We start from the raw sequence: 27594 nt of genomic DNA, 5'->3' as shown, positions 1-27594 counted from the left end.
ACATTTCAAAATAAGCTAGAGACTCTGGTCATTTAGGTCTCATATGAATTGTTGATAATATTAGATCCTTACCATGTTAGAATTAAATGGTATGAGGTGCTACACCTCATTTAAATCATTAGTATGTGGTATTAAATTATAGGAGGTGTAGCCTCTCACTTAAATACTTACTCCAAGGGATTCAATGAGAATTAATGACACATGTAGTAATAATCCATAGGTTCTTATTTAAAAATATTCAATCATTTGCATAGTAGTATTTAAATTATTCAAGGCTACTTATTAAATCTTATGAGATGTAGTGGTCTCATTTAAATCTTGCCTCAACTAAGATTAATATGGGGTATAGACTATGGTCAATTTTAAACTCATATCAAATTAGTTGATGATATTAAATCATTAATCATGAGTAATAAAAAGGCATGAGGTGGTGTGCCTCATTTAAATCAATTCCCAATTGATACTTGTGAAGAGGTTGACTTTAGTCAACCTAGGTCACATCTTATTCATGAAGGAAATTAAATCTTAATAATATTTAATGAGAGGAAATTATTTTCTCTCAAGCAATAAATAGAAACTCTAATTAAGATTTATAATGAGAGGAAATTATTTTTCTTAAGAATAGAATTAAATCAACTCACCTAATAAGCCTGTTGAGTGATAGCTTAGTAGGAGTAATTTATGTGTGTGCTTAATCTAGTACTTAGGCTTGTGTGGTAATTGAGTGTATTGTACTCGTATCTAGACGCTAGTACCGAGGAGTACACCGAGGAGGAGGAGGACTACTTTGAAGAGGAAGAGAACTTTGATCACTACTCCAACCAAGGCAAGCTATTATCAATGCAAGCTAACATTCTTGCAAGCTAGACTGATGCAAGTTATATTGTGGCCAGCTAATATTATTGCAAAGTGCAAAGCTCTACTAGAGCAAGGCACACTCACCCATTTACTTTATGCTTCATGATCCCATCCCAAGTTTTATTCTTCCAAACTTTTACTTTGATTATTATAACTTACTTTTATAGTTAACTTTGGTCTGGAGATAGAATACTACAGGAGTATCAAAGTTAGCCTAGAACAATCAAAGCTAGTTAGCACCCCTCATGACTAGTTGCTAGTGCTAACAAATAAAATTGACTACTCTAGATGGGAACTGGCGAAATGAAATGACTTTGAAAACCTTGGAATGATGAGTCATTCTATTGAAAGATTTTGAAGGTGAATGTGACTGGTGAATGACTTGGTGAACTTTACAAAAACTGATGGTTGGGTTCGGATGCGATACCATTCCAATTTTACAAGTACCCCCACAATACCTGATATGGGTAAGGGCTTAACTAGAAATTTATGTGCTTTAGTATGGGTTCCCTCTAAACAAGCGTCATCGGGGTTATGCCGAGGGCTGCCTCTACAAAAGAAATGATGTGATATGACGTGAATGAGGTGAATTGTCCGGCCCAAGCCCTGTGCAGTTCCCGGGTTAACAGGTTGGTTTTCACCGGGAGGCCAAGCTCATGGGGAGAGGTGCCTGTACTAGAGTATATAAGTGAAAGGTTATGGTTGGTAGTCCGCACACGGAGTGTGATAAATCAGGGCCAGTTAACCCTGACGGATTATTGCAAATGTTGTGGCACAAGTGTACGACCTCTGCAGAGTGTAGAACTATTCGAATAGCCGTGTCCACGGTTACGGACGATTGGAAAGGCCATACTGTTCCGTCATCAGACCATTTTCAAAAATGTGACATGTGAAGGGTGACTTGTGATTTTGAACTGGAAATGGTGACTTTGACTTGAATCACAACAGAGTTGTGGGAATGACACTAATGTTCCCACTTGAGTTAGTTAGCAAATGAAGAGGCTTTTTACCAAATGCTTATGAAATAAAATTGGCTTTATGCAAATAAACTTAGAGCTTAGCACCCCTTTACTATAGTTGATAGTGCTTACATTAGTAGTAGTTTGCGAGTACTTTAAAGTACTCATGGCTTTGTCCCTGGCTATTCAAATGGCCAGACTATGAAGGAGAACAGCAGTACGAGGAAGATGGACAGCAGGACGTCTACGACAACTAGGATCACTCCTGACGTCAACAGTTGCCTGTGGAATAGATGGACCACGACCGCTACTACTTCGCTTCCGCTATGTGTTTTGTAATAGGATCCCTAGATCCACTATGATGTATTAAGATTGGATCATGTGATCCTTTGTTGTAAGACGATTATGTGTTGTAATGAATGATGTGTTGTGATATCAATCTATTATGTCTCGCAAAAACAATATTCCTGGGATTGCGAGGAATGGCATAATAGGCATCTGGACTTAAAAATCCGGGTGTTGACAAGTTGGTATCAGAGCCATTGTTGACCTTAGGAGACCCTAGTTAAAATGGACGTCCTGAAAAATTTAGTTTCAAAACAAATGAAGGGAATATTTATGAAAAATTATTCTCACTCTTATCCTTGAACTCTTTTCCAAAATAAGAGATCCATACTCCACTTTTCCTTGTAAATATTACATAAAATTTTGCACACTTGATCACTTCTCTAACTTACTTATTCTAATTGCTCACAGATGGAATACCAATGGGAGTGCTATCAGCTTGGTCACGGAGGAGAACTGAGGTTCGAAAAGGAATTGAAGCAACTAGTGGAACATCTAGGACACCCGTACCCCGAGTTCTTCGGAACATCCTTCAATAATCAGTTGGGAGGACCACCCCGGTGGGAAGTTTCCGCTGACCTAGGAAGAAAGCTTGAAGCCCCGGTATGGGAAACCATATGGTTTTCTGTAACGGGAAACACCTGGAAGGAAGGACTAGACAAAGCTATGCAAGAAGCAATTTCCCGTCTGTGTGGACAAAATAAGGACAAGATCAAGAACACTCGTTTCCTCTACTACCCAAGACATGACTCCATGGGAAGACCGATGACCATGCCCCCACCACAACCAGAGATGAACCCCTATAAAGCCCCTCGGGACTTCAGGCAGTACAAAACCCGCAGGGATTTGGATAACGCCCGCGCCTCTCGCCAAGCGCCTCACCCGTGAAGAAGAAGAATCCACCCTGAAGAGTAGTATCACCCCAGCACTTAAGTAGGTGTGAGTTGTATCAGGATCCCCCTTGTATCGTAGAGCGATGAATGGTTCTTCAAACCAACGGTGTGTTAGCCTTGTAATGTATGATGCTTGGTATGAATGAAAAAGTGTTGTTGGTTTTTACCCCCGCAACACTACTCAAAATTTTTATGAACCTTTTAAAAAAATTAACAAAAACAAACCCCTAGAAAATTCCCTCTTATCTTATCATCTACTCCAATGATCAGATGGCCCCACCAAACCGCAACCAAGACGCAATGATGCAGATGCTCCAGATGATGATGGAAGATCGCGAAGCCACGAGAGCTGAACGACAAGCCAACTTAGCTGCACCTGCAACGGATAGCTCGGAACAATCAAGGCCATGGAAACCATGATCACCCGGGATCAAAGCTCAAGAACTTTCAGAACACCAACCCTCCGATGTTTAGCAAGACCGAAGAGCCACTTGACGCGGATGACCGGCTCCGGACAATGGAGAACAACCTAGAAGTTGCGGGAGTAGAAGCCGCAGAAAAAGTACTCGTTTGCCACCCACTATCCGTCGGGACTCGCAAGAGCCTGGTGGACAAGTGCCCGCGCAATGAATGCTGGACAAATGATGAACTGGGAAGACTTCAAGCTGAAGTTTAGTAAATACCATGTGCCCCAAGGACTAATCAAGAAAATGAGAGACGAGTTCCGTGAACTCAAACAAGGAAGGATGTCCGTGGTGGAATACCGCGACAAGTTTCTTACACTCGTCAAGGTACGCCCCGGATGAGACAGACACCAATGAGAAGAGGAAGGAGAGATTTCTAAATGGACTGCATGACGAGATGCAAACTGTGTTAGTGAACATTCCGTTCGCTGACTTAGAAGCCCTGGTAGACTCAGCCATACAGATGGAAGGAAAGCTGCATCAAGCCAACGAGAACCGCAAGAGAAGAATGATGAACCAGAATGGACCCCACCATACACAGAAGCACCGCAACAACTCCTCTGGAGGATTTGCATCAAGATACAACAAGCCCCCTGCTCAGAATTATCGCCCCAACCACACCAACCACAACGGAGGACCCCCGAAGCCCGGAAGCCACCACAACAACCACAACAACAACAACAACATCAACACCAACAACCACCCCAATAGTAACAACAACAACCCCAATACTGCCCCGAGGACTGGAAGCAACACTGTTCCCATCACCCCCAAAGATAAGTCAACTGTAAACTGCTATGAATGTGGAGTTGTGGGTCACTACTCCAATGAGTGCCCCAAGAAGCTTGCCAGGATTGCCGCCAATACCGCAGCACCTGCTCAGCAACAGCGCCGCTTTGCCGGAAGAAGGAATCAGAACAACAACAACGGCCGTCTCTACCACATGACTGCCGCTGAAGCTCAGGAAGCACCCCAGACCATGCCAAGTATGTCCTCCTGTTAAATAAAATGCTCAATCTCTCTTAGGAACCTAACTTTTCTTATAATCTCGGGACGAGATTTGTTTAAGGGGGAAGGGTTTGTAACAACCCAAAAATTTCAAAACAAACAAAATGAATTTCCCTAGTTCCAAATTTTGGAACCAACAAAAACTTTTATTAAAATAAGATTGATACATGTAGATCTTGTTTTAAATCTTGTATTTTGCCATGATGAGTGTTATTATGCTTATGTGCTAAAACCTAAAACCCTAAAGTGATCAAGTGAAGGTCACCAACCCAATAAATTAAAGAAGAAAGAAATCAAATAAGAAAAACCTTAAACCCTAATCTTCTCCAGAAATCATTATAGACCTATTTTGAGAAACACAAAATAAACTAAAAGACATATGTGGGCATATAGCCCTAATAGGTAAATCTTGAACCCTACCTCTATTATTTATGCCAAATAATGGTGAACCATTGTGAACCCCACTAAACCCTAAACTTCACCCCTCTTTTCACCACCCTGGTTAAAATAAAATAAAAAGAATTTAATTAAGAAAAAGGCACATGTGCCTGTGGCTATTTTTATAAAACTTTACCCTAAGCTTTTCTACTTTGCTTAGAGGTTTGGAAAACCTTCATATACCTTACTTAGTACTTATCCAACCAAATCCAAGTGGTTTCCAAAGAAAATAAAAAGAAACTAAAAATGCCATAGAGGCATATGGGAGTAACATGCAAATTTGTGAATTTTAGAAGTTTGACCTTAGGACTTGTTGTGGATGATTGGATCACTTCCATATGCCATTTCAACACTCAACAACACCATTTGGGACAAGCAAAGTCAAATTAAAAATCAAATGCCACCTATGCATAGAGGCATATGTGACACATAGCCAGTTTTCCAAAAACTTGACCTAAGCACCTCTACCTTGCCAAAATGGTTGAAAAACTTACTAAACCCAAACTAATACTAAATCAACCATGAACCATGACCTTTGGTCATAGGTAAAGAAAATAAAATAAAAAGATGAAATGCACATATGTGCACATGGCCAAAAATACAAATTTGAGCCAAAGACCATCAAACTTGTTTCCATTGCTTGGATTGTTTTCTTATATCATATTAAACCTCAACCACATCAAGGGGATCAAGAATAACCAAATCAAAAAGAAAATAAGAAGATTTCCCAATACACATATGAGGATATGGCCATTTTTACAAATCTTGAACCTAGACCATTATGGCTTGCCCCATTGGTTGTGTTTGGTTACTAAACACATATAAACACCTTTGGAATCAAACAAACTCAAATCAAATCAAATTTGAATGAAATGTGAGCTCACATGCACTAATGGTCATTTGGCCACATTATAAAATGTTCCCCTCTTTACCCCTCTGGCTTTGACTTTTCTTCAACCAAACTTGGTCCACTATGACCATCTCATCCAAGACCATATGAAGATGAACAACTTTCATGTTGACCACCATACCTCATGTTGACCAGGTTGACCAGTATAGTATTGCCAAGTGGAGACTTTGAATTAAAGAGAAGATGATCCACTTTTTGAAACTTTGCAAATCAACACCAAAATGAGCACCACCACCACCAATATACTTCAAATATTTTATGATTGAGATCCACCAAAAAGTTTGCCAAAATTCAACAAAAACTTTCTTGCGGCCATTTATACAAACACCTTGTGTGCACCAACTAGAATTGTGCCCATACTGAAATTTGGTTTGGACCAGGTCCAACCCTGACCATCTCTGAGGCCCTGGCACTCCATCACACCTCCCATCATCAGTCCAAGCCACTGCACCCCTCTCTCTTGGTCACCATGACCAAAACCCCAACCATGCCGGCCCTCATGTCACTCCACCATGCCATCCCTACCTCCTCTCCCATCCAGGCCACACCACCTTGTCCTTGAGCTCTCTCTCACCCTCCTGGTCGTGCCAGACTCCAGCCTCGACTAAATCTCGCACCACACTGCCCAGGCCACGCGTGCCCAGACCACGCCCAGAGACGCCCACGCGCGCCAGGACGTGCACGATGGCATCCCTGGACGCGCCAGAGCATCGCCATGCCCCGTCGCCTCACACCTCCCCTCGCTCTCCCCATGCGCCCGTCGACTCACCACGGTCCTCTCCACATCACGGACATCCCCAGTTGGCCCCGGACCTGCTGTAGACGACGACATCGTCCATGACTCTCCGCCACCATACTGCACTGCTGCGAGGAAGGGAACGACGCGACCGCTCCTCCTCTGGCCACGCCTGGACGCGCGCTGTGATCACCGTGACATCGCCAACCAGCTACGCCCATTCCTTGCCCCTTCAACGCCCTGGAACGGCGACGCCACCATCAACCTGCCCGCTCCGCCTCGGACCCTCTCGACCCTATAAATAGAGACCACCCCGGCCCTCAATCCTCACACCAATCGACCTCCCTCACCTCACAACCCCTCCTCGAGCAGCGCCTCCCTCCAATTTACCCCGTAGCTAGTCAATTGCTGGCCGGAGTCCCGTAGCGCCGCCGCGAAGCCGCCGTCAAATTCGTCCACCTCAGGAGCTCCCACAACCACCGCTGAACTCGCCGTCGTCGACAACGACCAGTAGCCTCGTCGCCGACCATCGCCGGAGCCCAGGGTCGCCGCCGACCCCCTACCTCGCCGGCGCAGCACACTCCTCTCCCCCGACGGCGACGACGACGCTCGACCGTCGATCGTCATTCTAATCCAGTGGCTCACATTGACAGGTACCGATTCGGGTGTTATGAACCGCTGACGTGTGGACCCCCTGCGTCAGGCGGCCCGCTGCGTGCGAGACACGCTAGCTGGGCCGGCCCAACCTTTTTCCCCTCTGCGGCCCAACACCGTTTCCCGCCAAGCCCACCATTTCAAATAAAGGAATTTTGAAATTTATTGTTTCTTCTCAGATGCTGTTTTGAAAATTAAATAGAATAAAATCTACCAAACCAAATTGAACAAATCTTATATATTTAGAAACCTTGGTAAATTATCTATAAGACTACACTGGTCCCAACCCTAGAGTAGTTATAGAATAAATCGACAAAATAAACAAGGCAGGGACTTTTCTGCCTTAGATTAATTCTTAAAAATCAACCAAAAATACTTTTGAGTTGATTCCACCTCCTATAATTCACATTTCACTTACACTAATTGTTTCTGCAAAAATATGCCATGCTTACCTTGAATGATCATGGCCTAGTTTAATTAAAGGACTTTATGGCTATTTCTAGTCAAAGATATTGTCCAAAACTATTAATAAATCTTATGGGAATATCTTCTCTCATTTAAATCTTGTCAAGAACATTTCAAAATAAGCTAGAGACTCTGGTCATTTAGGTCTCATATGAATTGTTGATAATATTAGATCCTTACCATGTTAGAATTAAATGGTATGAGGTGCTACACCTCATTTAAATCATTAGTATGTGGTATTAAATTATAGGAGGTGTAGCCTCTCACTTAAATACTTACTCCAAGGGATTCAATGAGAATTAATGACACATGTAGTAATAATCCATAGGTTCTTATTTAAAAATATTCAATCATTTGCATAGTAGTATTTAAATTATTCAAGGCTACTTATTAAATCTTATGAGATGTAGTGGTCTCATTTAAATCTTGCCTCAACTAAGATTAATATGGGGTATAGACTATGGTCAATTTTAAACTCATATCAAATTAGTTGATGATATTAAATCATTAATCATGAGTAATAAAAAGGCATGAGGTGGTGTGCCTCATTTAAATCAATTCCCAATTGATACTTGTGAAGAGGTTGACTTTAGTCAACCTAGGTCACATCTTATTCATGAAGGAAATTAAATCTTAATAATATTTAATGAGAGGAAATTATTTTCTCTCAAGCAATAAATAGAAACTCTAATTAAGATTTATAATGAGAGGAAATTATTTTTCTTAAGAATAGAATTAAATCAACTCACCTAATAAGCCTGTTGAGTGATAGCTTAGTAGGAGTAATTTATGTGTGTGCTTAATCTAGTACTTAGGCTTGTGTGGTAATTGAGTGTATTGTACTCGTATCTAGACGCTAGTACCGAGGAGTACACCGAGGAGGAGGAGGACTACTTTGAAGAGGAAGAGAACTTTGATCACTACTCCAACCAAGGCAAGCTATTATCAATGCAAGCTAACATTCTTGCAAGCTAGACTGATGCAAGTTATATTGTGGCCAGCTAATATTATTGCAAAGTGCAAAGCTCTACTAGAGCAAGGCACACTCACCCATTTACTTTATGCTTCATGATCCCATCCCAAGTTTTATTCTTCCAAACTTTTACTTTGATTATTATAACCTGCTTTTATAGTTAACTTTGGTCTGGAGATAGAATACTACAGGAGTATCAAAGTTAGCCTAGAACAATCAAAGCTAGTTAGCACCCCTCATGACTAGTTGCTAGTGCTAACAAATAAAATTGACTACTCTAGATGGGAAGCTGGCGAAATGAAATGACTTTGAAAACCTTGGAATGATGAGTCATTCTATTGAAAGATTTTGAAGGTGAATGTGATCTGGTGAATGACTTGGTGAACTTTACAAAAGCTGATGGTTGGGTTCGGATGCGATACCATTCCAATTTTACAAGTACCCCCACAATACCCGATATGGGTAAGGGCTTAACTAGAAATTTATGTGCTTTAGTATGGGTTCCCTCTAAACAAGCGTCATCGGGGTTATGCCGAGGGCTGCCTCTACAAAAGAAATGATGTGATATGACGTGAATGAGGTGAATTGTCCGGCCCAAGCCCTGTGCGGTTCCCGGGTTAACGAGGTTGGTTTTCACCGGGAGGCCAAGCTCATGGGGAGAGGTGCCTGTACTAGAGTATATAAGTGAAAGGTTATGGTTGGTAGTCCGCACACGGAGTGTGATAAATCAGGAGCCGATTAACCACGACGGATTATTGCAAATGTTGTGGCACAAGTGTACGACCTCTGCGAGTGTAGAACTATTCGAATAGCCGTGTCCACGGTTACGGACGATTGGAAAGGCCATACTGTTCCGTCATCAGACCATTTTCAAAAATGTGACATGTGAAGGGTGACTTGTGATTTTGAACTGGAAATGGTGACTTTGACTTGAATCACAACAGAGTTGTGGGAATGACACTAATGTTCCCACTTGAGTTAGTTAGCAAATGAAGAGGCTTTTTACCAAATGCTTATGAAATAAAATTGGCTTTATGCAAATAAACTTAGAGCTTAGCACCCCTTTACTATAGTTGATAGTGCTTACATTAGTAGTAGTTTGCGAGTACTTTAAAGTACTCATGGCTTTGTCCCTGGCTATTCAAATGGCCGGACTATGAAGGAGAACGAGCAGTACGAGGAAGATGGACAGCGGGACGTCTACGACAACTAGGATCACTCCGACGTCAACGAGTTGCTCGTGGAATAGATGGACCACGACCGCTACTACTTCGCTTCCGCTATGTGTTTTGTAATAGGATCCCTAGATCCACTATGATGTATTAAGATTGGATCATGTGATCCTTTGTTGTAAGACGATTATGTGTTGTAATGAATGATGTGTTGTGATATCAATCTATTATGTCTCGCAAAAACAATATTCCTGGGATTGCGAGGAATGGCATAATAGGCATCTGGACTTAAAAATCCGGGTGTTGACAGGGCACTTCTCAATGTGCCCCAACACCCAATTTGTGGCACTTGGAAAAAGTGCCCCAAAAGCTAATTAGGGGCACTTTGAGCAGTGCCCCAAAATCCAATTTGTGGCACTTTGAAAAATGCCCCTAATTCCAATCAGTGGCACTTTAAGAAGTGCCCCAAAATCCATAATAGCTAATTCAAAAAAATCCCCAGAATTCAATTATACACCCTTTTCAAATATGGTTGAATAAACAAATAGAGCTTAGTACTATATCCCAAAATGTACTCAAACAACCAATGCATTTTCACATAATCATCAATACAAGTTACATAGTATGCAAATTCAACAATAACCGTCAATGAACTCTAAATAATATAAGACTCAAACGCAGCTCCTTTGTCTTCCACCAGCAGCTCCTTCTCCAGAGACCTGCTGAGATCGAACACAAGCATATCACAAACTACAATCATTATTGCTTAGCGCAGGTAGCAAAGAAAACACCTCCAGCAAGCCTACATCAGAGGCAAAAAGAGCTAGTACTATATTTCGCAATAATGAAACAACTTTACAGTGGAAGCATCATGTACTGACCTCACCAAAACCACACAGGAAACAACCATGCCCATGGATCAGAAATTCAATGCTCATGCTTTGGCAGAGATAACCTTTTCTAAACATCAACGGTGGTGGGTGAAACTAATGAACCATTGGAGCTCCGAGCAACAGTAATGTTCAGTTGCTCTTGCTAACCATAGGCATACGTTGTTCATTGCATACTGATTAACCAAGATACGGAAGAAATGGTGAATTTTTGGGCCCCAGCTAAAAATAAATACTCACAGGCACAATTGAACTCTAGATTGCAGCTACCACTTGTTCTGAAGTGATAGGCAGCGGTGATGCAACACACTTCTAGATAATGGTCGATTGTTGTGAACATAACCCATTTAAGAACTTTGAAGTCAACTCCACGTATGCTGGACTAGAAAACTAAAACTAAGATATATGGCAATGTGCATGAGCAAGTTGAAGTACCAACCTTTTCAAGATAATCTGGTTTAAGATCACCCCATGGATGCCTTCCACTGCTGTAGTTTTTCAAATTTAAGATTACTAGGGACCTAACGCTGCAGTATCAACAAGCGGAATAAATCTTAGCTCTGTTTTTTTTATATACAACACAAGGATTGCTACAAAAAACTTGAAGAAAAATCATCAAAAGCGTGATCCTTTAAGTTCCACATTTCTCCAATAAGATAGTGGATGCAACGTGATCGTGTACCATCTAGTTTGCTCTTTCAGGTTTTACAACAGTATTACTAATACACATGAAAATGGTGTTTCAATAACACTGCACATGGTAATGCCACTAACATACCGATTGATATGTAATTATTTATTACCTCTGTTCCGAAATATAAGCCATTTTAGGTATATATGCTAAGCATCGCATGATATTTACATATAAAGTTAAGCACGTGCTACATGTACAAAAATATGGATTGACAAAGTGTTATAATGGATCAAACCATTTAGACAAAACATCGAAACTTATCAGGTGAACTGTTCTTACTTGATGATGTCAGTACCCTCTTTGTAGATGTTGATGCTTTTGCCTCGTTCTTGTCATATCAAAATTCTTCATATTCAGGAACAACACCAACCTGCATATGTGTAGAATTTTTCTTGAGTGGGACCTAAGTTAAACCAAAACCAGCAGCGGGAAAAGAAACACTACAAAAGTGACAGCATTAATGCACAAAATGCATCAGAAGAGAAGCTGTCCAATTACACCTTTAGAATAATTGGATGGCCAAGCAGAGTAATTCAAACCAAGGATATGAGAAGTACATAGAGATATATTATGCATGCACAATGCTTTCTTTTTAATATGAAGACATCATAGTGAGTCCGTAGGCACCTGCTTATCAGGATGCTCCACCTCACTTCAAGCACCTGGTTCAGCCTTTTCCTCTTGACAGAGTTCACTTCAGAGTTGGTGTTATCAAAAGAAAGACTGGATTCACGCTTCACTTCTCTTACACCTGAAAATGCATCACTTCATGCTTTAGACAAAAAGAATAACAATACTAAACACACTTCAGAAATAACCGGTGAACTCAGCCTTGTCTGGCCCAAGCAAGCACCTAACCGGCTCTTGTCCCAATTGACCAGCTCAAATTGTCTATCAACACACCTGACGGTGTCCCTATCGAACACAACCGTCACCTGGTCCCAATCGATCAGCACAACTGAACTTGGCCGGACATCTGAGTTAGATTATATCAAACAGAAAATAATACAGGACAGTACTAATTAAGGTTAAAAATTACGGGACAATACTCGAGATCTATTTGCATCAAAGGTGATATAAATGGATATAAGAAACAGTACTTCACCTATGGATTCAGAAACATACATGAAATTTAAGAAACAGTACTTCGCATATGGATTCAGAAACATACGCCAAAGTTAGCACTTGGGGGATTTTACTTGTTACTCCAGTTCTTAAGAAGGTGGGAGTGTATCGCACTTTCAACCTAAAATGAAAAGCAATAAGCAGGCCAATGGAAACAACACAAAATAAAGTAAACACAGAGGCCCACCATGCAGTAACAATGCTAATAGCTTGTTATGTGGTAATGTGGTATATATACACACATATGTAATTGATGTAAATAAATAATAGTGGGGAAATTAGAAACACCTCGCTGCAGCGAAAATAAAATAGCAATTCGGCGGAAATTGTATGAACATTGTACAGATTAAACCATTAGAAATCATATGTGAGCAAACTTAGGCTGAAAGAAGCAAACAGACCTGGACATTGTTTTGGTCGTTTTGGTCAAGGTCCCTAGATTCACCACCAGTTTGCTTCTTATCCTCTTGGAAGTTTTTCAAGCCCTTTTCTTGTCCTTGATGTCAACTGCAAAGCACGATGACCTGTGGTTAATTAAGAGATACTTGGCAGTAATGCATTCCTAGGCTATACAGGGAGCTCCACATATGCACTAAGCAACCATTTTTCAAATTTTGAGAAGATTTGTCTACTAAAAGTTTAGCGACCCCAGATTGAGTGACTAGAGAGGACAAATGTATTGTATCTAGCAACACTGTTCATAAATTTCATGTACATGTGTGCGCACAGAGTAAAGGGACAACAAGAGATGACATGAGTTGCGGAAATTACTCTTGGCGAAGCACACCAAGGCGGCGTAAATGAGTGTGGCTAGAGCAAGGTTTACAAACATCGGCAGTGGTTGGTTGGGTAGCCTCCAAGCCAAATTCAGTCTTGTCGCCCACTACTGCATACCAGCACTTATGGAAGAGATGAACAATTCCTGTGAATCCCGTATACCGAAATCAACAAACAAGTATATCGATGCAACCTACTATCCCGAGCACTAGCAGGCACAGCAGCCCTATGAAAATAATAATGAACGATTTCCAAAAATTTAAAGCATCTAAGTGTTGATTGGGCAATTTATAAAATGGAGCAGAAAATATCACTAGTTGTGCATGAGTTTATTTAGTATCAAACAGGAAAATATTGTCCACTTGTGCATGCACCACTATATGGCAAAGGAGCCAAGCAATTGTCGATAAATAGCTCTGCTTCCTAATGTACTTCGCCAAAATTGGATTGGGGAGCTGCAGAAGGAATTCCGGAAAGTTGGGAAAAGCCACTGGCCGTGACGATGAGTACTACTACTTGGAGTTGGCTGCTCGCCTTTGCGTTCACGTGAGCATAGAAGCAAACACCTGAAGCCTCTGCCCCGCTCCTGAACCAATCAATTGCTCGGAATTTCTCACTACAGAGAGAAGCTCACCTCGTGGTTGAAGGAGATGAAGGCGAGCTTCAGCCCGACCCACCACGCCGCCCTCCTCGCCAGCCACGACCGCGCGGCCGCCACCTCCTCTTCCGCGCCGTTTTCTTCAACGGGGCCATCGCTGACGCCTGTCCTCGGGGGCGCCAGATGGATATCGAGGGCCAGACGGAGACCGCGAGCGTCAGGAGGAGGTCAGCGGAGCGGGAACCGCCCCGGCGACTGAGCCAAACCCCACGGCTAGGGTTAGCCGTGGCATCGCGCTCGGGGCAGGAACGGCGAGGCACGAGAACGGATCCGGTAGAGTGGGCCAAGCCACATCTTCCTCAGAGTGTGGTGGTCGTGTTTGTGGCCGGAGTTGGCCCGGACGGGGGCAAGCGGCGGCGGCGGCGACGGCGGCGAGGGGGAGGTAGTGCGGGAGAGGAGATAGACGAGAATGAGAGAGAGAGAGTTGACTCGGGTCGGGTCGGCTTGACATAGTTATAAAACAGGTGCGGAACAGCGGTCCGACAGAAAAAACCGGAATCTGAGTCTCTAGGTTTTTCTTTTTAGGCCAACAATCGGGAATAGCAAACACCAGTGAAAAAAACGAGTTACTTGTAAAAATCGAATCGAACTTGTCAACTTTTCCTGCGTGCAAGAAACACCGATTGGGAAAACAAAAACATATATATTTATTATAAAATAAATAATACTCGGTATTATATATATGTATATATTAAAGTATATGATATAACATTCCGTGTCTTCTTTTCAAAAGTAGCTTTAGCTTTAATTAAATATGATGGAAAATTCATCACTGCAAAGCTGATCACCCATAGGTTCATGGATAGTGGGGGAAAGCCCTTCACGATGACTTCGTAGCCGAATGATTCCGATTATATGGAAGGAACTAAGTAAAGAGTGTGAAAGAAAAAGAGTGTGGCCCTTCTAGTCGTTTCCCATGGCAGGCAACACGAATCCTAGCGTAGCCGCCACCATCCCCTTCCTTCCCCAGCCGTCGCCGGGTTAAGCCCGTGCGGTCCCTTGGGCCATATGGGCTTTGGGATCGGCTGGGCCTGGTGGACATGGTGTGCTCCTGCCGCTACGTGCGGATAGTTACCGTTGATGGTGATGGAGTTAGTTCTCTCCGTGCGGTTCCCTCACTAAATTTTCTAACACTGGTATCAAAGCCGAAGGTTTGTCGTCGTCGACCGCCGGCCATGGTACATCGCCGAAGGAAAGATCCTACGCATTGTCTCCTTGTCCTATTTACTGTGAAAGTCTACTTCACACATGTGTTCGATTGTCTGGCATGCCCCATCAGATCGCATTGTCTCCGACGGAATCCACATTTGTTCCGTACTTTTGTCTTCCACGACCAAATCTGCCGCATTATGTCAGTATAGACTATTAAATGTACTAAACTCTAATGTCACTATGGACTGTTAAATAGTGCTAATTATGGACTTCAATGTGAGGTCAATATGGATTGCTAAATATGAACTGCAATGTCGGTAGATCGTTAAGTAATGATAGTATGCAATGTGGGTAATGTTAGTACGGAATGTTGTGTTTATAATTATAGGTTATATATAATTGTTAAGTGAGTAATGATAAATTGTGGCACTTAAAAGTGTCCCAAAAGGTATACATCTATTGGGGCATTAGAGGAAGTGCCCTAATAGGTATACACATATTGGGGCATTTGAGAAGTGCCCCAATAGGTATACAATTAGGGGCACTTCCAAAAAATGCCATAAATTAAGTACTATTAGCCGCACTTTGACAAGTGCCACTAGAAGAAGTGCCCCTAATTGTATGACGTGGTGTAGTGCGTGGGAGACGGGCGTCCTGGACGACTACTTCATCCACAACACTCCCGAGCACCTCGTCCGGAGCCCCGACGACCTGCTCGTCCACGTCGCCCTCGGACGCTACCCGGCCGAGCAGCGCACCGAGACGGAGGTCGGCGCCAACTGCCGCGGCTTCGGGTGGGTGCTCGAGGTCGACCGGGCCTGCTTCGCCGCGCCCGACCTCGCCGACGTCCATGTCCTGCTCTGCGTCGGCCACCCGAGGGAGGTCCCGCGCGAGCTCCGCATCGTCTACGCCGACAGCTCCACCAGCGTCGTCCCCGTGCAGATCCTCGGGGTCTGCGACTGGCCCGCCGCCTTCCGTGCCCACGGGAGGTACGTGCGCTTCTTCCAGCAGAACCAGGCCGTGGCGGCGCCGGCGGATCTGTTAGGCTCCAGGATGCAGGCGATTAGCTTGTCTTAGGCTGCAATGCATATGCCATGACATTGGCAGGATGCAGCAAACGTAGTACTCCGTAGTTCTCCTATGATGCAGAGTAGTCCAAGTTCTTAAGTACCTGAGTTAGTTCTAGTATGATCAGCGTATTAGTGCAAACCCCTGGGTGCTGTCGAAGGGTACGTTAGGGAAGAAGGTGATGTATGGTTAGTGTAGCTTGTTTTGGGGACTGAATCTGTGGTGGAAGCTACCTAATAACTGTAATCGTTGCATCCTTATGTAATGAATGAACTGGCGGCGTCCCGCGCGTGTTCTATAGCACTAGTATATATAAAACGCGTGTTCTTGCAGACTTGCACGTTGGTGTCATTGTTGTATTCTCTATGGATGTTTCTCTTGTTCAATCTGTGCGCGAAGTCAATCGAAATGATTCAGCCATCGCCTTATGAACTTGTTTGATTCCTGCATGAGTATATTTGATGATACAACACTGAGTGGCGTATGATACACCACCGCGAAGCTATGTTAAATTGAGTGCGCTGGTAACTGAATATCCAAAGGAAAAAAAAATCTGAAAGTGTAACAAAGCTACACATGATAGAACCTGTAGCATCATGTTCAATGTGGATGTTTCTCTTGGCTAATTAACTTCAGGGTTCAGACAACAAAGTGATAAAAGGAGGTATAGAGTGAGATTGAACATGACAGCAGCTGACATTTATTTATCTACAAAAAAGATCATAACAATTCATCGTCCCTCGTTGTACAAATAATCATCACGTGTACTAGTGTGCTTTCTGTGTTTCTGAAGAAGGTTGTGGAAAGGCTAACTTGGTCAAAACCTGACCAAAAAATAGCTAAGGCTAACTGAAGCAGCTGGCTGCTGGTCGCTGCACAGCCCTGATGAGAAACATTTCGTCATATTCACATAAGCTCGAGCTCCTTGGCGCTGGCTGCTAACCTCGCATTATCGCGATCACGCTTGAACACAAAGTACAGCGGGGTGTAGAACAAGAAGCACATACCAAAAGGAACAATCATCATGGTCAGCAGCCCCCTTGAGAGAGCATACGCCCCCGCCACTGATCCGTTTTCCAGATTGACCGTCTTCGAGTTGTAGCCATAGATCTTCTCTGTCACCATACCGACAGCAGGGGCAGCCAGGGAGGCGAATGAGCCCTCAAATGCGCGATCGAAGGCGTAGATCATAGTGCGGTGCTTGGGAGGGACTACCTCTGCGAACATCGGGTTGTTTGCGCAGGTGGCGCACCAGCTTATGGTGATCCCCATCAAGAAGAGTGTGAAAGCGTAGCTATACCAGTAATCAACTGACTGGGGGATGAGTGTAAGGAGAATCCATGAGAAAGGGATGCCCATGAAGGCACTGAACTGAGCACACATGATGCGGCCTGAATCCGGGTAGCGTCTTGACAAGCGATCTGCGATTACTCCACCAAGAAATGATCCACTGGCACAGCCGATAGCGAATAGGCTGTTTAATCCTGCTGAGCTTTTATTGTCGAAACCTACAAGGGTTCAAGACTTCATTACTGTTAATTCTGTAAGGAATTATTGACAGTTCACATACTGGAACTGTCGATTTGTACTCTTACCAATCAGCTCAAACCACATCGTGAAGAAAACAACAGCAGTCCATGGCAGAGAGCCAACTATGCCTTGCAAGACAATGATTTGAAATGTCCGCACTTTCATGACAGATCTTGCAGTTATCCATGAATCCTTCCAGATAGACTGTGGAGGAAAAATACTAGTATTGCCAACCAAACGTGACCTGCCATTTATGAGAGAGAAAAAATATGTTTTAGTAACAAATACACACAAACTGCTGGTGCATAGTGCTATATGGCAAGTCAATGTAGAACCAAGTAGTCATCCAACACAACAGCTTAGAAAAAAACAATTTACACTTCCTCAAAATTCCAGGTCAGCTGTATATTTTAGAGCTGAGAGTTATATTATATAAATGAAAACACAAAGTAATGCCAGCACTTGATCACCAGCAATGTATTGACAAGAGATGTTTTGTTGCAATGAGGTGGCGTATGTACGAGGAATTGTATTTCCTGTGGTGGTAATGAATCGATTGATCATCATTTCTTTACCTGTCCACTTGCTCGATACATGTAGAATTGTGCTACGCATTTCCTTTGGCTTTGACCGACCTTCTTTCAGCGTCCAGGGATGTACCAATGTTTGGCTGAGAGGGCTAACAGGCCTAACAGAAATTTAGCTGTGGTTGTGCTTGGGGCAGTCTTCTGGGAAATTTGCAAAGTGAGAAACAGGGCGTGTTTTCAGAAAGAATGGCCAGATGAACCTATCTCTGTGATTTTCAGGATATGTTATTGGATTAATTGGTGGAGTTCTTTGCAGGTGAAGGACAGCGCAATGAATCGACTATGGTGGCTCGCAAAGCTGGTGGAACAAATCACAACTGATGTTTTCAACCAAGACGGAGCTGGGTGTCATGGACCCCGAGACTGATGGCAAGATTATTTACAGGAAGGAGCGTTGCAGGAGAAGGGGCTGTTGGATTCAGGAAAACCGATATGCGCGATGTAGAGGAGAAGACATGATTCTTTCCTTTTCAGCACTAGGCTTCTTGAGTTGTATTAGCGTTCTGGTACTTAAAAAACTGTCTTGATGACCGGTTATGTTGCGTTGTGGAGGATGATGTAGCAGAACTTGGTTTCTTTAATGGAAATCGGGGGAAACCCTTTATTTCAAAAAAAAAAAAAAACTTGATCACCAGTAATGCTACTTGCTACTTATGCCTTCACAATACAACTAGCGCAATATGTACTCTTTGAACTATTAATGTCGATGAAAGATTATTTTCAAAAAAAATAAAAGAAGAACATACCTCTCGTGGCTGTCCTCATCACCAAAATTGCTTGGGGACACTTTTCTAGGATCAACGGTGTAAAAATAGACAAGAAGCCCAATTAACAAGCTCACAAATGCTACCACAATGAACGCAAATCGCCATCCAGGCAATCCCCAGTAATCCCTTCCGGCCATGATTGTAGCCAGAATACTTCCTCCTATACCACCTATTGAGCCAATAAGGGCTAACAGGCCAAATCCTGCGCCACGAGTGCCATCTTTGTAGCTATCAGCAATGAAGGATTGAAGTGATGGTATTACAATGGCAAGTCCGACACCATTTACACCTCTCCAGAATGCAACCTGCTGAAAATACTGGCTGACACCAACCGCCCCTGTTGATATAGCCCAGAAGACAGTTCCGATCGCAAGAATAGTGGGGCGATCATACTGAAGAGCAAGGACACCTGCCAAGGGAGATGCTATGGACTTCAGAAAGTTCATTATAAACGTAAGGTACCCCAGATCAGTAGGACCAGCATCGAAGGCAGCACTGACTTCCTTGTACACGGCTGGGAGGAGATTCTCATCAGCCCGTTCCATTATGGAAGCCAGGTTGATGAGGATAAGGGAGATGGAGAATCCATATATCATCTTTTTCGCCCTGAAAGAAGACAAAATAATTAGTTAAGCATTCATATATATGTCAGTGAATGCCACATGACAACTCGTGGAATTCTGGCAATATTTGTGTGACACAAATGAGTTAACATGTTTCAATATATTCACATCAGTACAGTTAAACTTAGATTCACTCCCAGTCAGGATCTATATTGACGAATGATGTCTCTCATGTGCATGGTATCTTGATGGGTGGCAGATGGATGCAAAAGATCTACAATGAAATTATCGTAATGAATAGTGAACAGAACTATGGTCCAAAAAAAATTGGTTGCATTACACCCACACAGGAATTGTAGCCATAATACCTAGAAGCATTCTTGTTTTTTTCATGCTTCAAGCTTCATGCATAAAAAGATAGGACTATATGTATGAAACAGAACTGGACATTTGGTGATTTCACCATTAAATTGCAAGGCGTGATGAGGGCTTTGCAGATAAAAACAGCAAAAGAGTAACGTATTTAAAATAGACTTAGCTTATACTGATTAACCGTCTGTCCTAAAACTGAAAATTAAGAACTAACTAACAAGTCAATCCATCTAAAACAAAGCTATGTCGATTGACTGATGCTTAACCTGGTCCCACAGAGATATCAAGAGACTGCTGTGATGGTTATCACGAGTTTCTCACTTTCAGGGTTCAGCTTCTAAAAGGCAAAGATATATAATCGGCAAACAGGAATATTCCGCCTATTCCAGTCAAAGATCTGGATATTGGCTAAACAAGAACTCCCTATGTTCCATGAAAGAAAAAGTACATGATTGGCCAGCATTCTGCAAGTGTAGCAGCTGATCTCCACCAACTCTTTCAGTGACCACACCCTCACAGGTGCAACCAGATCTGTCTGGTTTTCAATTAGTGGAGCAGGCAACCAGTCATCATTAGTAACTCAACGCAACGGCTACTGTCCATGGGATCAAACTTACGGTTTGCATCCCAGAATCTGAGCCCCGCCAGCCACCAAACTGGAATTCCCCAATCTCACGTCCGGAATGCTTGCTCGGCCATCTACAACTAAACTTAGATTCGCTCCTCAGCATAGATCTATATTTAATATAGGGCGTCTCGCATGTGCATGGTATGACCGAGGGATGGCAGATGGATGCAAAAGATCTACAACAAAACGACCGTAATTAATACTGAACTATGTTCCGACAGAATTTGATTGTGTTCACGTCCACACAGGAATTGTGGTGACAATACCTAGAAAGATAATTCTAGTTTTCCCTGCTTTGAACTTGCACATAAAAAAAAATAGGACTATAGATATGAAACATGACGTAAAACTTGGGTGAATTTTCCATTAAATGGCAACAGTATGATACAGAAATATTTGAAGCTTTCCCGACAAAGACTGCAAGGAGTAGAGTATACTCTATCAAATGCTATACTACTTGGCTTATACTACCTCAGTTCCTTAATATAAGATGTTTGGGCAGTTAAGTTCAATTTGAACTGCCAAAACGTCTTATATTTGAGAATGGAGGGAGTACTATTTATCTGTCTCTCCTCGAACTGAAACTTAGGACCTACTAGTTAACAAGCCAATCCATCTAAAACAAACCCATGCCAATTGCATGACAGTTAACCTGGTCTGGCTGTGAGATATCAAAAGTCAGTCGTGATGGTTGTCATGAGATTCTCACATTCAGGATTCAGAATCTAAAAAGGAAAAAAGGGGCTAGTAATGGAAGGACAGGAGGACTTTTGTTCCCCTATTTCGACCAAAGATCAAGATCTGCATATCCCCTAGCCGATAACTCTCTGTGTTGCACATGAATGTCTAGCGTTTTGCAAGTACAGGAGCTGATCTGCACCAGCTCTTCAGTGCCCGCAGCCTCACAGGTGCTACCAGATCGGTGGAGCGAAAAGGCAATGCTCCTACCGGTTGCTCCAAAAAGAAAAAAGAAAAAGAAAAAGGACATTGTCAATGGGGTCGAACCTGCGTTCTGCAGCCCTGAATCTGAGTCCGGCCATCAAAAATTCAAAATGACACCCCCGAATCAGTCAATCCTTTCGAAGTTGGACAAGAACTGGGACACTCCGGTTAAATCTTTAGGCAAACGAATGCACTGTCCAAACACACAATCTACGCATCTGCTTTTAGCTGATGCAGAATCTGATCCACTCGAGACCAGAGAAGAACCAATCTTGCCTAGGACAGACCATCTGGATGCGTATCAAATGAGACTACTATCGCATACAGTTAGTACAAGAAATCCCCTCTTGCCTGACAAAGCTATGCTGCGCTACACTGCTTGAAATCTCGAAACAAAGGGCAGGAAATTATCATGGCTAGAAGAAGGAGCTCACCTCATGGTTAGAAGAGTTTGGAGGAACCGAAGGAACCAAGCGTGCCCTCGCAGACTCGTAGATCCGCAAACCCAGCTGCGCTTTCCCCTCGGTTTCTTCCTTTGCTCCCCGGTTGTTTCGCCCCGGATTGCGAGTGGAAAATCGGAGGAAGCAACGACTAGCGACGAGGGCAAGACCGGAAACTGTAGGCGCACGAGCACAACCAATGGGAGGTGGCCGTGTCCGTGCTGATTACTGCGTGTCTGTCTCGCGTCCGCGTCACCATCCAGTCTTCGCGGTAATTTTGCCCCGCCATTCCCTGATTTGTCTATGCTTGAAATCTGAGACAGAGTTGCCTAAAAACGGCAAAATGGAACAGTCAAGGATATATTTTTTTACAATTTGCCTCTCTTGATCATCGTCTAATATTTTGCCTTACTAGGAAAAAATTGGGTTTGATCTATTGTGAGTTTGGTGTACAACCACCCTCGTAACCATCAAATCACCGGTTGATTGTCGTTTTGTTAGCCTTTGCTTAAACATAACAAAAAACTTGGTTTGAGGCCATGAAACTTTTGAAAAGAAAAACGATATAAACTTTATTAATTCATGATTCGAAAATTCAGGTATAATTTTAGGTGATTTGAATCTTGGTAGATAAATCGGACAAACATTAAATCCTAAATAAAAAGAGTACTCATCGCTCTTTTCTTCGAAAAGCACATCATTAAACCAAGTTTTTTCAAAGGGGCACCAACAAAACCACTCAACATATATAGTAAGATTACATTGTTTACGAATTTTTCAACCACACAATCTAAGACTTAATGTGTACTCTAAAGCTATCTGCAATGAAGTGTTCTGCTATTGCACCTTCACTTTTTTTTCCTTTATAGACCACTATCACGACCACGAGTGATTCAAAGTTGCATATGGGTAAAAAGCATTTTCAAGTGATAATGTATGTCATCTGCGCGCTTGCAAATTTACATGGAAATGAAAAGTTTTGCCCCTTATGTTAAAAAAAAACAAGTTCAGTGCTAGCAATTTATCAATGCATGATTTTTTTTTTTTTGCCTTTGCTTGTTGCAGGGCGCAAAACCTATCGATGGGTGTATGTTTCTTCAATCGCCATTAGGAATACACTATATACATTCACCTTTTGGTGCTTATATTGTAGTTTATATGATTGCAACCCACATGTTACTACTCCATCCGTGTAAAAATAGATGTCTTAACTTTACCTATACATCCATATCTAAATAAAAGTGAGACACATATTTTTAGACGGAGAGAGTAGTATCGGTAGGCCGCAAAAACATTTTCTCGAACGTTGACATGTTACAATGCCGACTATGATCTAAGCATATGTAAATGCAAGATAAACTTATAGAGAAGATAACTATTTTTTGCGGTTTTTTTATGTGGACAAAGAATATAAGCTTAATTGAAACAAAAAATAATAATAATTAAGCAAAAGGTCACAAACCCACAAAAATTAATTATGAGCACACCATGCCACAAAAAAATTGTGTTGTCTCACATGGACATAATTAAATAGTATGTAGGAAAACGCGGTATAATCCATGTTTTAAATTTTCATGATTACTATGAGAAATGCTACTTAAATACCCAATACGGAGCATCCACATATTGACAACGTATTATCAAACATTCCGTAACTGGTTAGACCCATTTTACTAGAAAATCAGTAAGAATTCATGCTAGTGCTCAAATTTATACTCCAGAAGTAAGTTTATTTACTTAATCATTCACTAGAGATAGCTATTAAGATATTTGTTAGATCGTAGGCATTGGAGGTTTTATCATGTACATTGTGTAGTTCATATAGTTGTCAAAAAACGCTACACGTGATATATTAGATATACATCACAACCGTAAAACAAAGAACACTACATGTGACATTTAGACACATCAATATTTTGTTAACTATGATCGGTAAGTAATAGAAAATTATACTCATTAATAATGTAGCATCAAAGAAATGATTTTTTAAGTATAAAAGTTCAATATAAAGTGTAATTATTTTAGTTTGTATTAGCTCGATATATTATTCATTGATTTAAAAGTGAAATATTTTGGAAATCCCAATAAACATTTTAAAGAACAATGTGCTAACCGCTTTTGATTTTAATTTTTCTTACACAAATTATGACTTGTTTCTTCAATAATATAGTTTTAGCCTGTACATCCATAACCGATCAACTAAACATAATATGCATATGGTACATGTGTGGTGCGAATTGTCATTAAAATACCAAAATTAATACATGTTGGCCAAACTTAAAGATTGTTTATGATAGCGAGACACAATTAGTATTGATGAACATGAACAATGTCACAATCTAACATTGCTGATTATGGTATATAGTGAAGAAAAAAACTCATTTATATGATGTATAAAGATGGTATATTGCACTATTATTCAAGAAGTTCAACATCTACAACAAGCTCCCATACACATATGTTGCATTTGGAGTTCTCTACCAAACATGTAGTCTGTTGTGGTTCTTATTGGATAGTGTTGCTTGACTTGTAGTTGCACATAATTTTGAAGTCAATAAAAATAAGTATCGGAAAGAAGTATGAACTTCTGGCGATGAGAAAAGTATCATTCAACATTTGTAGATGAAGTTGGGTAAGCAAGCATTATTTCCATTTTATTGTTGTGAATTTGGATTTATTTTATCATACCCTTAGAATATTGATAAAATTTCAAAGTTCATACTCCTAAACATTCTAATGTAAGTTAGGACTAGCGGCGGACCTAGAAAATTCTGACTCGAACATATCATTTGAGTGGAGACACTTCTTCTATGAATTTACAAAATTACGTTCTCATGTAACTTGTCACCCTCGATTCTTCGTGGTAATTTACCCCACCCTTCTGGAATTGTCTATGCAAAGATCCGGAAGAATTAAGAATTGGTTGGTTGTATTTCAGCATTTGCTGAACATACAACCATCATCGTTCTCACTTTAACCTGTGTACGTGTCAAATGATAAAATCCCTACAATTTAACAAAATGTGTTAGTTTGAGCACGTCAATTTTCCTTGCATCGTCCTCGAAGAAGAATAAGTCGGTACATGTTTACACTTTGTTGCATATTTTTGTTTGGAGCTCTTTTACGGCGATTGGCACGGAACCTAGGTTTCATGTGGTTCCGTCTAATCAGATTTTTCGTGGTCATTGATTAAATCAACCGGTAATTCTGTTTAGCTATTACAATGCTTCAACTGTATTTGCCAACGGTCAACAAAAAGAGTCCATCGGTTTTGGTTTTGGAAGGAAATAACATGTGATTCCTTAGATTGTGTGCGGTTATGTATATCTTAGTTATGCAGATGCCATGTGTAATGCTTAAACTTTTTAATAATAAAATGCCCTTTATTAAAAAAATGATATCCTCTCTTACCCACGTCTATGAGACCAAACCCACATCTCCTCTCATCCTCTCTCCTCCTAGGACTCCTCCACAGGCTCCTCTCCGATGAGCGACGCCACTGCCCCCGGCGCCGCCCCTCCTGGTACCACCCCTCCCGGCGTCGCCGCCACCGCCGAGGAAACCCGCGTCTCCTCTCGGACGAGATCCTCCCTAAAGTTTAAATCAGTATGTGTTTGCTGCCTAAATTTAATAAATATGAACATGTACTTAATAGAATTTTAACTTATAGGCAGAAAGGGTGGGGATTAGTTGAAAAGCGAGCTGAAGCGCAAAGTAAAACACTAAAACTACGGGCGCGTTTGGTAGCCTGCATCACTTTCCTGCACCACTGGCCCAGCGGGAAGGAGTCCCCTGCGCGTCGCATACGGGCCATGGGCCATAAAAGCCACGTCGTTTGGTGGCTTGCATAGAGTTTTTTCGGCCCCGTGTAGATTTAGGCTCTGCCCGTTTGGTAGGTCGATTTTGAGGCCTCCTAACAGCCCAGAACGGCGCCGATGTTGTTTGGTTGCAACCCAGAAACTGCTTCTGCTTACCTCTTACCTTCGGTGGTGAGGTTACCAGCGATCAACGGTACAAGGAAGAACACAGTTCACAGTTCAGACAAACTTAGCAGTGATAATAGTTCAAACACGTTCATAGTTCACGACACAGGACGATCATAGTTCAGGACACAGGACGAGCATAGTTCAACAAGACGACTGGAACAGCAAGTACACACAGATCAGGAGCTTCAGACATGCATGACTTTGGAAGACGACACACCTGGTCGCGTCGCCATGGTAACGGCACATGGTCATCACCTCAGTGCAGGTGTAGTCAAAGATGACCACATTGTACTAGAAGGTGGACACCTTCTTGAAGATGAGGAACTGGCCTATCTGCAGCTGATGAGCGACGGCGAAGGCCGCCCACCCCTGGTCGATGTATGCGTCATCGCCTTCTCTCACCGTAGTCATCCTCCAATAGCAGCCTGTGTTGGTGGTGACGTTGATGTTCGAATTGATTTCTCCGAACCACCTGACGAAATCATGAGGGATCTGTAGCCGGTTGAAGGTTGTCTTGAAGACGATGCGCAGGAACTGGTCCGGCCCCATGTCCGGCTGGAAGTGGTCGACGTTAGCCGCCCTTCGCTTCTTGGACGGTCCCTCGTCGGGGGTCTGAGGTGATCCAAGCTTGAGCTTATCAGTCTTCCACAAGAACACATGCCATTAGATGTGTGCCTGCTCACAAGTATATAGATGAAAACGAACATTGGAAACATGTGATGCCTCAAACATTGGATCACACAGCAGCTCAAGGGACTGCCCTCAAACTAAGTCTAGTGTGCAAGATATCACACACCAACGACTAAGTTTGAGGGCAGCACCTTACCTTCCAGTGTGCCAGTGTTAAATCATTGGCCAATGCACTAGACAAACCAAAACGAGGCCTAATATATGTACGATCACACGGCAGACAAAGGGACTGCCCGCAAACTAAGTCTAGTGTGCAAGTCATATGGCACACACGACTAAGTTTGAGGGTAGCACCTTGCCTTCCAGTGTGCCATTGTTGAATCATTGGCCAATGCACTAGACAAACCAAAATGAGGCCTCATATATTGGATCACAAGGCAGGCAAAGGGACTGTTCGCAAACTAAGTCTGGTGTGCAAGCATATGGCACACTAATGACCCACAAGTATAGGGGGTGTATCGTAGTACTTTCGATAAATAAGAGTGTCGAACCCAACGAGGAGCAGAAGGTGTTGACAAGCAGTTTCGATGAAGGATTCACTGTAAATGCTCACAAACAAGTATTCAGGGGGTTTTGATATAGCAGATAAATAAAGTACAAGTAAATAAAATGCGAGAGTAATAGTTGCAACGAGTGGCCCAATCCTTTTTAGCACAAAGGACAAGCCGGTTTGTTTACTTATAATGACCAAACGTTCTTGAGGACACACGGGAATTTAGTCTAGTGCTTTCGCTTCATATAGCTGATTAATCTTCATTGTTTTGATAAGTGTTGTGTGGGTGAACCTATGCTAATGCACCGCCCTTCCTAGGACTAATACATACTTGTGATTATAGCCCTTGCAAGCATC

At 42.3% G+C, this 27594-nt stretch overlaps 1 protein-coding gene and 1 long non-coding RNA gene across 10 annotated transcripts; both read right to left on the bottom strand.

Moving 5' to 3' along the window:
• Nucleotides 1-10379: 10379 nt before the first annotated feature.
• On the bottom strand, nucleotides 10380-14075 carry LOC124704646. Of its 9 annotated transcripts, XR_007003637.1 has the most exons (7): nucleotides 13996-14075; nucleotides 13356-13506; nucleotides 12986-13091; nucleotides 12313-12417; nucleotides 12087-12210; nucleotides 11739-11829; nucleotides 10604-11292 (listed from the first exon to the last, which is right to left on the bottom strand). It is a non-coding gene; the product is annotated as an uncharacterized LOC124704646 (long non-coding RNA). The 9 variants fall into 9 exon arrangements; XR_007003640.1 differs by lacking the exon at nucleotides 13356-13506 and having other exon boundaries at nucleotides 13996-14061; XR_007003633.1 differs by lacking the exon at nucleotides 13996-14075 and having other exon boundaries at nucleotides 13356-13984.
• A 2841-nt stretch (nucleotides 14076-16916) lies between these two features.
• LOC124704644 (sugar phosphate exchanger 3-like) lies at nucleotides 16917-22263 on the bottom strand. Its single transcript, XM_047236918.1, has 4 exons — nucleotides 22063-22263; nucleotides 19103-19729; nucleotides 17835-18013; nucleotides 16917-17747 (listed from the first exon to the last, which is right to left on the bottom strand). The coding sequence occupies exons 1-4, from the start codon at nucleotides 22065-22067 to the stop codon at nucleotides 17146-17148; spliced, it is 1413 nt and encodes a 470-aa protein (XP_047092874.1). The 5' UTR covers nucleotides 22068-22263; the 3' UTR covers nucleotides 16917-17145.
• Between the last annotated feature and the right edge of the window lie 5331 nt (nucleotides 22264-27594).

Source organism: Lolium rigidum, chromosome 3 (genome assembly GCF_022539505.1).
Source record: "Lolium rigidum isolate FL_2022 chromosome 3, APGP_CSIRO_Lrig_0.1, whole genome shotgun sequence".
Lineage (NCBI taxonomy): Eukaryota > Viridiplantae > Streptophyta > Magnoliopsida > Poales > Poaceae > Lolium > Lolium rigidum.
The sequence above is the reverse complement of the archived record's forward strand: the minus strand, read 5'-3'. Positions and strand labels throughout refer to the sequence as shown.

What these genes read in the sequence shown, in the direction of transcription:
- LOC124704644 (XM_047236918.1), bottom strand. An exon ending in GATGAGGACAGCCACGAGAG is followed by an intron (nt 18,014 to 19,102) that starts GTATGTTCTTCT and finishes CATAAATGGCAG; the next exon opens with GTCACGTTTGGTTGGCAATA. An exon ending in GATGTGGTTTGAGCTGATTG is followed by an intron (nt 17,748 to 17,834) that starts GTAAGAGTACAA and finishes GAACCCTTGTAG; the next exon opens with GTTTCGACAATAAAAGCTCA.